This window comes from Mus caroli, chromosome 6 (assembly GCF_900094665.2).
Source record: "Mus caroli chromosome 6, CAROLI_EIJ_v1.1, whole genome shotgun sequence".
In the NCBI taxonomy this organism is placed as follows: Eukaryota; Metazoa; Chordata; class Mammalia; order Rodentia; family Muridae; genus Mus; species Mus caroli.
The window spans coordinates 88,947,545-88,959,768 of NC_034575.1; the positions used below are offsets into that span (position 1 = coordinate 88,947,545).

The window sequence follows — 12,224 nt, forward strand, 5'->3', positions numbered from 1 at the left end:
CCACCACCACCACCACCGCCAACAACAGCAACAACCAAAACCAACAAACAAACAAAAAAATAGACTACTTACTATACCCAACAAAACACTGAATCACCATAGATGAAAGAAAACAAGATATTTCAAGNCAAATCTAAATGTGAAAATATCTATCCACAAATCCAGCCCTACAGAAAATACTAGAAGGAAAACTTCAACCCAAGGAAGACAGCTACATCCAAGAAACAAGTGCTACATACCAGCAAAACCAGGGGAATCTCCCCTCTCCCTCTCTCTCTCCCTCTCTCTCCCTCTCCCATTCCCCCCCCACACACACACACACACCAAACATAAAAATAACAGGAATTAACAATCACTGTCATTAATATCTCTCAACATCAATGGACTCAATTCCCCAATAAAAAGACACAGGCTAACAGAATGGATATGAAAACAGGATCCATCCTTCTGCTGTACACAAGAAACACTTTGGAAATCAATTTGGTGGTTTCTCGGAAAACTTGGAATAGTACTACCTCAAGACCCAGTAATACCGCTCCTAAGCATATAGCCAAACATGCTCCACCATCCCACAAAGACACTTGCTCAACTATGTTCATAGTAGCTTTATTGGTAATAGCCAGAAATTGGAATATACCTAGATGTCACTCAACTGAAAAAAGGATAAAGAAAATGTATTATAGCTACACAATGGAATACTATTACGCTATTAAAAGCAAAGACAGCATTAATTTTGCAGGCAAATAGATGGAACTTGAGAATATGTGAGTGAGGTAGCCCAGTCCCAAAAGGACATGCATGGTATGTACTCACTTATAAATGAACATTAGCTATAAAATACAGGATACCCATGCTATCTCCACATACCCAAAGAAGCTAAACAAGAAGGAAGGCCCAAGTGAGGATGCTTGAATCTCCTTCAGAAGGGGGAATAAAATAGTTGTAGGAGGGGTCTGGGGAGGGGAACAGGGGATGGGGTGGGTCTCATGATTAGGTGTCGGGAGGAACAAAAGAAATGGCCTGATGGTCATGAGAATGAATAGAAATCTGCAACTGACAGGGGTGGAGATGTGGGGGCATCTTGTGGATGTGACATAAGGGAGGCCCCAAGAATCAATGGGGGTGACTTTAGCTGTGACTCACAGCATTGGGGCTATGGAGCCTGAAGAGGCCACCTACTGTAGCCAGGCAGGAACTCAAGTAGAGTGATAGGGACAACAACCCATCCACAAAACTTTTGACCCAAAATTTATCCCATTCACAAGAAATGCAGGGACAGGGGATGAGACAGAGACCAAAGGAATGGCTAACCAATAACTAGTCCAACTTGAGACCCACCCCATTGTCAAACACCAATCCTGACACTATTAATGATATTCTGTTATGCTTGCAGACAGGAGTCTAGCATTGTTGGCCTCTGAGAGGCTACACCTAACAGTTAGTTGTCTCAGAAGGATTCAGAGACCCACAGCCACACAGTGGATGGAGCTTAGGATTCTTATCGAAGAGTTGGGGGAAGGATTGTGGGCCCCAAAAGAGATAGGACTTGACAGGAAGACCAAGAAAGTCAACTGAGCTGGAACCTTGGGGATCTTAGAGACTGAACCACCAACCAAAAAGCATACAAGGGTTGGACCTAGTCATGCCTCCCCTCATGTATATGTAGCAGATGTGCAGCTTGGTCTNCAGGTGGGTCCTAAACAGCTGGAGTGGGGGTTATCCCAAAAGCTGTTGCCTGCATGTGGAATATATTCTTTTAGCTGGGCTGCCTTGTCTGGTCTCAGTGGGAGGATGTGACTAGCCCTGAAGAAACTTGATGTGCCAGGTAGAGGTATATGGGGGAGGAAGGAGCTCCACCCTCTCAGAGGAGAAGGGAATGGGGTAGGGCAGAAGGATTGTGGGAGGGGGTCTCCAGGAGAAGGGGCAGTGAGTGAGATGTAAGTGAATAAATAAAATAAAAAATAAGAATAAATTAAAAAACAAATTAATTTTTGAACAAAAACTTCCTCCCTCCCTCCCTCCCTCCCTCCCTCCCTCCCTTCCTCCCTCCCTCCCTTCCTCCCTCCTTCCCTTCCTTCCTTCCTTCTTTCACCTCTGTCTGTCTGTCTGTCTGTCTGTCTGTCTGTCTGTCTGTCTGTCTTTTTATCTTTTTAAATGATTAAAGTTCCAGAAGCTAGTATGTCTATTATTTCTTGCTTAGCCCTTACTCTGGGAAGCTACACTTTGAATTAATGATTTAGGACCCAGCCTTGGGGAAGAGAGAGGATGAGCTAGCTGACTTTGTTCTCAACTTAATCCAAAACCATCTTCAGAAATACAGTTTGACCAGATACTTTGCACATCCTGTTTCCTTTTACCATAGCCACCTTTAGAGATGATTCATAAAAACAGAGACCTCACGTTTGGTTGGTGGAAAGTGAAGTCACTCAGATGACCAAGTTCAGGGTCTGTCAAGCAACCCACTGTCCCTCAGAAGCAAGGGTCAGAGCCGTGGGAGGGAGGGTTCATCCTTGAAGGGGTTGGGGGCAGTTCTTCCCCAGATGACTTGACTGATCTCAGGGGAAATTCTTGTTTTGTTTTGTTTTGTTTTGTTTTGTTTCGTTTCGTTTCGTTTCGTTTCGTTTCGTTTTGTTTTCAGTTCTCTGTGTACAAAATCAGTTAAGGAAGAATAAAATTCTCTCATTGATTTCTTAGTTCTTCTGCCAAGGAAACATCCTGGATATCATTAGGTATACAAGGTAAAGTAGAGGCACGGGAACTCAGATGTTCCAAACTGTTCAAAGGGAGCAGTAAAGTAAAATAAAATAAAAAGACAGAGAAAAGAAAAGAAATGCTAAGAAGGACAAGAATTTTGGGAACAGTTCCCACAGATTGCATCCAGGGTCAGAGACACAAGCCATGTGGACCTAGAACTAAGATTTTTTTTTCCTTCAGCAGATGATTGGGTGTGATGAGGAAATCGAGGAACCACCATTGTCCNTAGGTAGACCCCAGGTGCAGAAGGTCAGATCAATCATACTCCTAACAGCATGGAACCCTGTTATCCCTGACCCTTACAAATAATACAATTTTATTTAGATATTAATGAATTGATGGGAATCATTAAAATCAAAACCAGCACATGAGAATCTTGGTTAAGATATGTCCCAGGTAACATCATGAAAACAACACACTCAGTAAGAAGCCTGGGAAAAGAACAATGCAGACACCTGGTTTGCAGGGGCATGGCATTTCTTTGATTCTAATATGCTCAACTGGAATAGCTTTCCAGTGCCATTCATAGACAAGGAAAAAAAATCACCATGNATTAAATGGTTTATATGTGAAAATTGTTTCACAGCACTCAACTGTAAGCTGTGCCCTCATCCTCCAAAGAATATGTATGCTGGAACACACCACGCTTATACTCTACGCCACCACACCACACGGACTCCTTCCAAGTCAGGAGCGCTTCTGTCTCAGGAGGAGAGGCCACACAGGGCGGTACTTGCCTTTCCAGGCTCACACTCGGTTCCATCTGCCCAGGGCGTGTGCTGAGTCCTGCAGCCTTTGTGTGCTCCATCCACATTATTGCACCAGAGCCGTCTGCACTGCATCTGCTCCATGCAGGGAAAGATGAGATATGGTGTAAGNGCTCAGGGCAAGAATCCCTTTCGATTATGCTTTGCTGGTGGTTAAAGTTGGCTTGCAAAGGGATTTTTTATTCTTTCTTGGTATAAAATACTTATCATTAATATACATTCCAAAATGCAGCCACCCAAGACACATTTCTGTTCCAGTAAGAGATATGGTCCTGTAAAAGAGGGACTGCCATAAGGGACCTCTGAGACTTACATGACATCACAGGATCCTTTGTCTGTCCCCTCCCCCATGTAAATGATGAAGAGACTGAGGGTCAGAGGGATGAGGGCTCACTGGGATACTGTAAGCGTCTGTGACTTGAATTTTGCTTTGTTTTAGTTCCAAAATTAGCGTGTTTCTGTGCATGCCCATATATGTACATGCACATTTGCTTGTGGGTTGTATGTATGCATATATAAATATGTTATACGTATGCATATAATACCATGATCGTGTAATGAGCCATTTTTAAGATCTGGAGGTTGTAGGAGGAAATACAGAAAAAAAATGCTAAAATATATTTCTCACACATAAAATAATATAATAGCTAATTATTTTCCCATCATTACCAAATTAAGGGAAAAGAACAATTCACAGGGAAGCTAAGGCCTTGTACATTCATCCCAAGTTCCAATTCCCACATTCATTTACCCCAGAGGTGACTCTCTTTAGCAGTGCACATGCCTTCAGGATACTCTATGCCACCAGTGAGACACAGCCTTTAAGGTTCCTATTGACTATCTAATAACAATTAGCCCATGAATATACTTTAAGTATATCTATACTTAAGGTTATATCCAAGGTATATTCTTTGTGTGTTGTTGTATGTTCAGGTGTGCTCACACATGCACTCGGGGAAGCCAGAGGACAGCCCTGGTGTCATCTTCAGTAGCAGCATCTCCATTCTTTGAGGCAGGGTCTCTCAGAGGCATGGAGCTTACCAGTTAGGCTGGACTGGCTGGTCAGCAAGACACGGATTTTTCCTGTCAGTGCCTCCCTAACGCTGGGTTTAAGCCAGGGCTGCCACACAGCATTTTCACACTGGTTCTGGGAATCAAACTTGGCTCTTCCTGCTTTCAAGGGAAGAGCTTTATCTACTGAGCCAAACCTCCAGGCTCTTGAGGTATACTTTAAAAGATGGTTCTAAATCCTTAACTTTATCCTAATTATTCAAGCAAACCATACTTATAGGAGAAATGTCTAAAAGTTACCAGGGACTCATGTTTTAAAAAACATGAAAAAGAAGCCTCTAGCCACCTGGATTTTTAGTACTTTTCATTCTCCTTCTGATGTTGAGGGCATATGCTCTCACACAGTCTGTTCTGNCGTATATTCCCAAGTACCGAGCATTGTCACTGCCGTCTAATAGTTTATTAAAAGGTGACACTAAAGTGTGCTTGNTCTCTTTCCTATTGGCCTTCCCTCACCATAGGACATTCTGAGACAGAATTACTCCGCTCATGCTGGCCTCAGGATGGTTTTCTATCATTCTGCCTCAACACTATCATGCTCAACCCAGTGGCTTTATTTCTGTATGAGTGACAGAGAAGTAGACATCATTTTAGATGGAGTTACTTGAACTTTTAAATCATTTCTGCAGAATCCCTCTATTTCCCATCCCACCAACCATTACTGAAGGCCCTCTTCAGCAAAACTAACTCACATTCCCAAAGACACAGCCTGAGGCACTCGAGGACAAAGCATATGTCCTCTTATCTACACAGATCCTTATCTCATACATCAAAATACCACNCAGCCACTCAGCCAGCTAGATGATGATCAGAAGGGATCAGAAGTGACCCAGCTGGTCACAGAACACACCCCTGACAAGTTATGTCAGGAAGCCAGGATTGGCTCATGANTTCCTTGTACAGATCTAGAGGAGTCCCAAATTCGGGTTACTTTTACAAGCTGAAGGGCACACAAGGAAGGAGAGCCATGACCTGACCTCCTCAACCCCAGGTTCTTGTTCCCACTCGCTGCAAATGACAATGCCATCTCCCCTTTGCCATGTCTCAGGAATGCAGTGAGAATCTACTGAGCCCACCACAGCCTCAGACACAACCACTGAGAGCCAGTTCATTCTGAACCTTCACTTGGGTAACTGATTCAGAGTGAGAATCAAGTGGGAAAAGGTGACCATAAGCAAGTCCAGAATCACCAGTTGAGGGCAGAGACTACCCCGAACACTTACCATATAGGGGCACACTTGAGAGCCTGGCCCAAAAATCAGTTCACATTGTTTATTCACGTTGTAGAGAAGGCCGGGCAGTTGGGAAGGCAAAGGATAGGTCCTGGATGCAGGTTCATTCAACAAACACTCTCCGTACCCAGTGCTATGGGAATCAGAAACATACAGATGGTGAGACAGGCTCTTGAGGGTTGCAGAGACAAGCAAAGGCCACACATGTACCTAATGGCAGCAAGGACTGGTCCTTTTGGCCTTTATTCTTTTCATCCACAGTTAGGTCAAGAGTAAGTCTAGAATCAAAAGCTGTATTTCTGTAGAAAGATATTCTACACATACGATACAGTCAGGGGAAGAAGCACTAATCTCCTGTAGGAGTCATTTTTTTTTTTAATCCTTCCCAATAGACAGTAAGCATCTTAGGGCCACAACTATGATTATCTTTGTACTGGGCCTGGTCTGTAACATAAGGTATTCAGTGTTTGCTGAACAATGAGTAAGGGCTCAATGACTCATAGCAAGATAGCATCTCAAGCCACCTGCTTAGAAGGAAAACATCGGCCCTCCAGTTCATCCAGGTTTCTTTCCTGGAAAATCTGCACCAGCTAAGTTCTGATTAACAAAGCTCTCTCCATCTGTGGTTGCAGAAATATAAACCAGTGACCTGAGGCAATTGCCTAACCTTCTGCACTTCTGGGAAAGGAGACCACTGAGGCTGTGATGTGTGAGCATTGTATAACATAACTGGGTCTTTGAGGAACCTTTTAAAAAAAGGACATAAGGAGGGGGGCAGGGGAGAAAGAGAGACAGAGACAGAGAGACAGAGAATGCCCTTATTTCCATCACATACTCTCTCTGGCAACCTCTCATTATCCCATTTCTCCCCAAGCCACGATTACTAGGTTAGCAGTACATAAATATTTGGGCCCTTCATCATCAGAGCACTCTGCAAAGGCCTGAATAAATCTCAAAGCATTTACACAAACACAGAAATATTTGCATAGTTCCTTTACAAACCCTGCTCTGTGCTCAGATCAGTTTGTAATCTTCCAAACATTGGCAAGGCTATGAACTAACAGATGTTATAGAGTAAAAATTTTTTTTCTCCTCTAAGAAATGTTATCAAGAACAACAAGACAAAAAGAATGCCAGATTCGGTTTTCTTTCCCTTCATGGGTTACTTCAGATAGGCCAGGCACTAGAGCAGCAGTTCTCAGCCTTCCTAATGCTGTGACTCTCAAACACAGTTCTTCACATAGTGGTGACCACCAACCAGAGAATTATCTTGTGGATGCTTCTTAACTGTAATTTTGCTACTGTTAAGAATCATAATCTAAATGTCTGAGATGGAAGGTATCTGATATTCAACCCCCAAAGGGTTGCTATCCACAGGCTGAGAAGGGATGCACCAGTGGCTGCTACTAAGAGAGCGCTTAGGTCTTACTCTAGGAACTCCGTGATGTATTTCCGACTGCACTTTGACCACATCCAGGGGTTGGTGTAGAAGTTCAGTGTTGGNGCCATGACGTGCTGGGGACTCTTGACTCCTTCTTCTTTGCATTTATTGCTGTCATCGTGAGGCATATTAAACCTAAAGTCAACGAAGCCATGGTGAGAATGTCAGAACACACCAACGGTTCCTGCGNGCATCCTTGCTGAACAAATCTAAGAAGAAAGTATAACTGAGGACNTGTTGTCCTGTTGACGAGAATCTGAATGAGCAGAATCAATTATAAGACAATTCTAGACGGAGCATAGAACACCAGAGGATTTTTATCGAATTTGATGTAAATGCCTTTAGTGAATGAAAAGGGTTGCACAGGCCATTTGTTGAGTATAAATATACATATTGGAATTGCAGAGGCTCTGAATGTGCAGTAGTTGGTGCTAGACTACAGGAGTTGGAAATGCTAGTAGACAGCGAAAGGGCAATCCATAGAACAAGATTTTGGCAGGGTGTCATACTGTTGTCAATATAAAGAATAAATTGGTGTCATAAATGGAAGCTAAGCGCTTTGTAATAAGAGGATCACTGTGGGCCTCACATCTCCCATTTTTGGGGTCAGGTAATTAGTGATACACATGCGTTTATCAAGTAAAGTATCATTATGAAGGTATATAAAGTGTGCCCACAAACTCCTAGGGAGTGACACAGAGACCACAGGCACATATGCCCAGCCAGCTGAAAGTAGACATGGCACNGGGATTCACCTGCCAATGCCAGCTCACAGGAACTGGCTTCCTGAAAAGCCAGGCATAAAAAAGATTCTTAAACTCTTTCCCATTCTGCCTGAGGGGAGGCTGTGGAGCACAGCCAGTGTCCTCTTGGGCTGTGGCAGTGTCCTTCACACATACTTTCCATTCTTGGCTTCACCAGAGGAAGTGGGGGAAAAATGATAGCATTTCCTTAATGTGCACCCCCTCCATGACCCACATGGCCTTCCAGCCCAGGCAATTATCCACCAGTTGACAAGGTCAGAGGCAGTTGACAAGGTCAGAGGGTCATCTTGTCTCTCTGGGAAAGGCTGCTGTCAATCAGAACACGGAACATGTGGTTAAGTTAGCACCGAGAGAGGAATTCCCTTCCCCAGTTCATGCTGAACTCAGGAAGTATGAGTGAGATGGAGGGGTGTAGACCTGTTTCATATAAAAGAAAAATCTGGACTAAAGCCCGTGCGTCTGTTCCACTAATTCTTTTCTGTTCTGTTTCTTTTTTCTTAAAAAAAAATGTGGGTTCTTGAGTTGGCCAGCAGAGATGGAAAAATGTGATCTGTATTAGATGAGTTTACTAAAAGGCTTTAATATTGCAAAACCCCTTTTCTTCAAAGAAGCGACATAGCTCGCAGGTGCCAGCTATGTAGTCCCAACAACACTGGTTCTAGCACACCTCAAGTAAGGAAGGCACCCAACCCTACCATGCTCCTCTGTGGTGGGCAGGAGCTACCCTCTTACTCCCGACTCATCATAACCAGGTTAAATGGAATCTCTTTATGTCCTCATACAAATAAACAGAAGCTTGTTTTCATTTGGACAAGCACATTTGCTCACTGCTGGGAATATAATAACTATTTTTTGAATATTTACTGACCCGTACTAACTGAGACTGTTCACTACCATTCTATACTGGAACATGTATTCAGTGTTTTGGATGTTCCATTTCATCACTCATTTGATGCAGTGAACGGTACAATAACCCACTGCATCCGTGAATCACACACNCACAGGTTCCATTCATTGAGGATGGAACGTATTTAGAGGGGGAAATAAACTTGTTTCTGTACTGAATGGGCACGGACTTCCCCCTCCCCCAATCAATGTAATATAACAGCTATTTGTGCTGTTATATTATGAGTTATCTAAATATTGTTTAAAGTAAATAACAAAATATGCATAGGTGGTGCCAAAATTCAGTGCCTCTTCATCAAAAGGGCTTGAGTATCTGTGGAGTTTGGCATTTATGGCAGGCATGGAAAGCAGCCTCCTACAGACACCTAAGGATGACTGTACAATTCCTTAGTCTTTGTGGATGAGCAAGTAAGTGGGAGAGAGCTTTCACTACTTCATCAGCTCGGGTTCATATTGTTACTCACATGGGGTACGTGGAAATAGAAGCCATCTTGAGGATTCTTTGCATTTCATTATTGTCTTAGGAATCAGAAGGACCCGGGAGAGGCTGACTAAATCTGTGTGGCCTGATCACACTGAAAGCTTTGACTACATTCTAAACATTAAATCTCCAAGAGTGTTTCCTTGAGAGAAAACAGCAAAGATGTATTCTTACAAAAAGTTAAAAGGCCCTTGATAAATTAAACTTGTGAGTGCNTACATGTATGTGTGGATGTGTGAGCGTACATCTTGCTCCATCTACTGCACANCATGTACAAGAGGTGTGTGAAAAGCATTGGAACGGAAGAGCTTTCCTCACTGATAATGTTAGCTCTACACAAAGCTGGGATCTGACACAAAGGGGCATACAGCTAGACTACACTAGGGATTTGCTTGGAAAAAGCCATTTAAAAGATACCAATGATATCAATTATTTTAGAGATACACTAATGTGGTTCCAAATTAAAACAATTTCAGGTACATTTATACTGATCCCCCCCCTCTTACACACACACACACACATACACACACACATACACACACACAGGGAAAGTTATCTCATAATGGCCCCGCTCTGATCATAATCTGGAAATGAACCTTTCTGTTCCTTTGTTCATTTTCTTCTCTAAAGGAGCGGTGTTGCTGTTCCAGATAATGCCTGTCTTGTTATAGCCATGTATAACCAGCATAAGGAATGGTCTGGATTTGTCAAAAATGCTGAGGCAACCTTATAGACATATATGTTGAGCCAAGAAAGTTCTCCAAGCTAATTCATTCTTTACTGTATTAGAAGTAATCAAAATCACCTTTCTTTGAGTCCCCAATAGTAGGAGAAAAATTATTAAGTCTTTGCATCATCAGACATAAACAGTTCAACTCAAGGCACACAGAACTGGGCCTGAAGTGGGTGGATAGCTTTGACCCAATTTCTCACAAAGGTTCAGCTCTTTCAATCCTGCCAAATCTACTCTGAAGAATTGGCTCCGCTAAAGCTAAGAAAATACTTACTGGTAAAAAAAACAAAACAAAACAAAACAAAAAAAACAAAACCAACAAAGTTTTAGGAAACAGTAAAAAGAATGACTTACACATGGCCCAGCTCGTGAGCTATTGTGAAAGCTGTGCTCAGCCCACTGTCTTCACTAATGGAACAGCTTCGGTAGGGGTCGCAAATGGTTCCCAGTTCAGCAAGACCTGTTAGGAGGGAGGGGGAGAAATCAACANGGATTTACCTTTAAAAGCAATTATGATTCAGAAGAGAACCATGGAGGAAACCAGTTTAGCCACGGGGGCATGCAGGAGGACTCACCTAAGGTGTCACATTTGTCCTGAGCTCTGCAGATATCTTCCCTAGGAGCAAAACAGACTTAGGCTTGGACAACATCAGAGTGAAGATCAACAATAGAGAATCCCCCAGAGACTGCTAGTTCCTTTTAGGGAGGGGATTGGCAAAAGGCTAGCTAGCAAGTTCAGGGTTTTGCAACCCCCCAAACTTCGTGAAGCATGGACTTAAGGGTTAAAGGTTACATGGAGAAGTCTATTGCTGTCTCCAGGGTAGCCACAGCACAGTTAGATGTCCTCCACCTGGCCCCAGAAAGGTTCTCCTCAATACCCTAGAGCATGAGACTATAAAGTACCCACTGATTTGCATTTAAGTTCGTTTTAAGAGGAATGATAGGCTAGGAGTTGTGGCTCAGTTGTAAAGTCCACATACAAGGGCTGGGCAAAGCCCTGGGTTCAATTCCCAGTAAAGGGTTGTGGGACAATGGGAGTGTTTATAACTGTCAGAGGTGGTAAGAGAAACCATAATAAAAGAAACCAATAAGCCAGCATCATTCTGTTGCCTTGCACATTTCAAAAACACCCTTTGAGAGTAGCTTACCATATAAAAATTTAAGAGGGTTTTGTATTTTTAAAAATTCCTTCTTTCTGGCTTCTTGCAAAAAGAAAAATCATACCAGTTGGCAACACTAGCCTCAGGTCCTACACNGCAGCCACAAGCTGGGTGTTAATGGTAGCTTTCCCTGCTGTAGAAGGACATTTGCTTTTCAGCCTGCCTTATAGACTGAGTCCTCATGTGGCATGTACACTATAGAGCTTCTCGGCCAGAGAGGTAACCTCCCTCACCCCCAGGGCACATGCAGCAGTGTTTGATGAGAGAGTGCTACTTGTGTGTAGAGAACAGAGGCAAGGAATGNGTCCAAAAGCACCGCAGTGCTCAGGGCAGCAAGAGCAACAAAGAGTTGGCTGCTCTAAATAGTCATAGTGACTAGGCTAAGAACGTCCCCTGGCAGGACTGACTGGCTACCAGCAATGCAGGACCCCTCCCATTGCTAACACCAAGGATCCGAGGAACCAGCGATCGATNGATCCATTTACCTTGTGACCAGAACAGCTGTGTCGTGCTGAATCCCACCCAAGTAGTTCTTTGAATGCTGCCACTGGCAAAAGTTCTTTAAGGTTGTCTGGGCATTGAAATTTATGTAAGGTCCTTCCTAAACATAGAGAAGAAGTGCTCTTGGTCTATGCAACAACATCAATTAGATATGCCATTTCGGATACAGATAGAAAAAAAGAGAAAAATAAACTTTATTACCTGTTCATTATGAATCACAACTAAGTTCACAATAACAATATTAATTAAATTTCCAATACTTGAGTCTTTATAGATAGAAGCTACCTGCAACCGAGATAAATTTTTCAAAGTTAATGGCGGACTCTCTGTGTAAACAATAAGCAATTCACTTCTTAGGCTGGGCTCCATCACTTCCTACGTTTCGTGCAACACATGTGGTCTATGGTTCTGAAC

The 12,224-nt window shown here is 43.0% G+C and overlaps 1 protein-coding gene across 1 annotated transcript in view; it reads right to left on the reverse strand.

Moving 5' to 3' along the window:
* The window catches only part of Adamts9 (ADAM metallopeptidase with thrombospondin type 1 motif 9), a 170,842-nt gene that overhangs the window by 124,771 nt on the left and 33,847 nt on the right, over positions 1-12,224 (reverse strand). The window contains exons 5-11 of the mRNA XM_029478238.1: positions 12,012-12,095; positions 11,795-11,910; positions 10,725-10,765; positions 10,504-10,609; positions 7,254-7,400; positions 5,816-5,957; positions 3,492-3,596 (exon numbers count right to left, since the gene is read on the reverse strand). Of these exons, the coding sequence (XP_029334098.1) occupies positions 3,492-3,596; positions 5,816-5,957; positions 7,254-7,400; positions 10,504-10,609; positions 10,725-10,765; positions 11,795-11,910; positions 12,012-12,095 (741 nt within the window). The remainder of the gene's footprint in view (positions 1-3,491; positions 3,597-5,815; positions 5,958-7,253; positions 7,401-10,503; positions 10,610-10,724; positions 10,766-11,794; positions 11,911-12,011; positions 12,096-12,224) is intronic.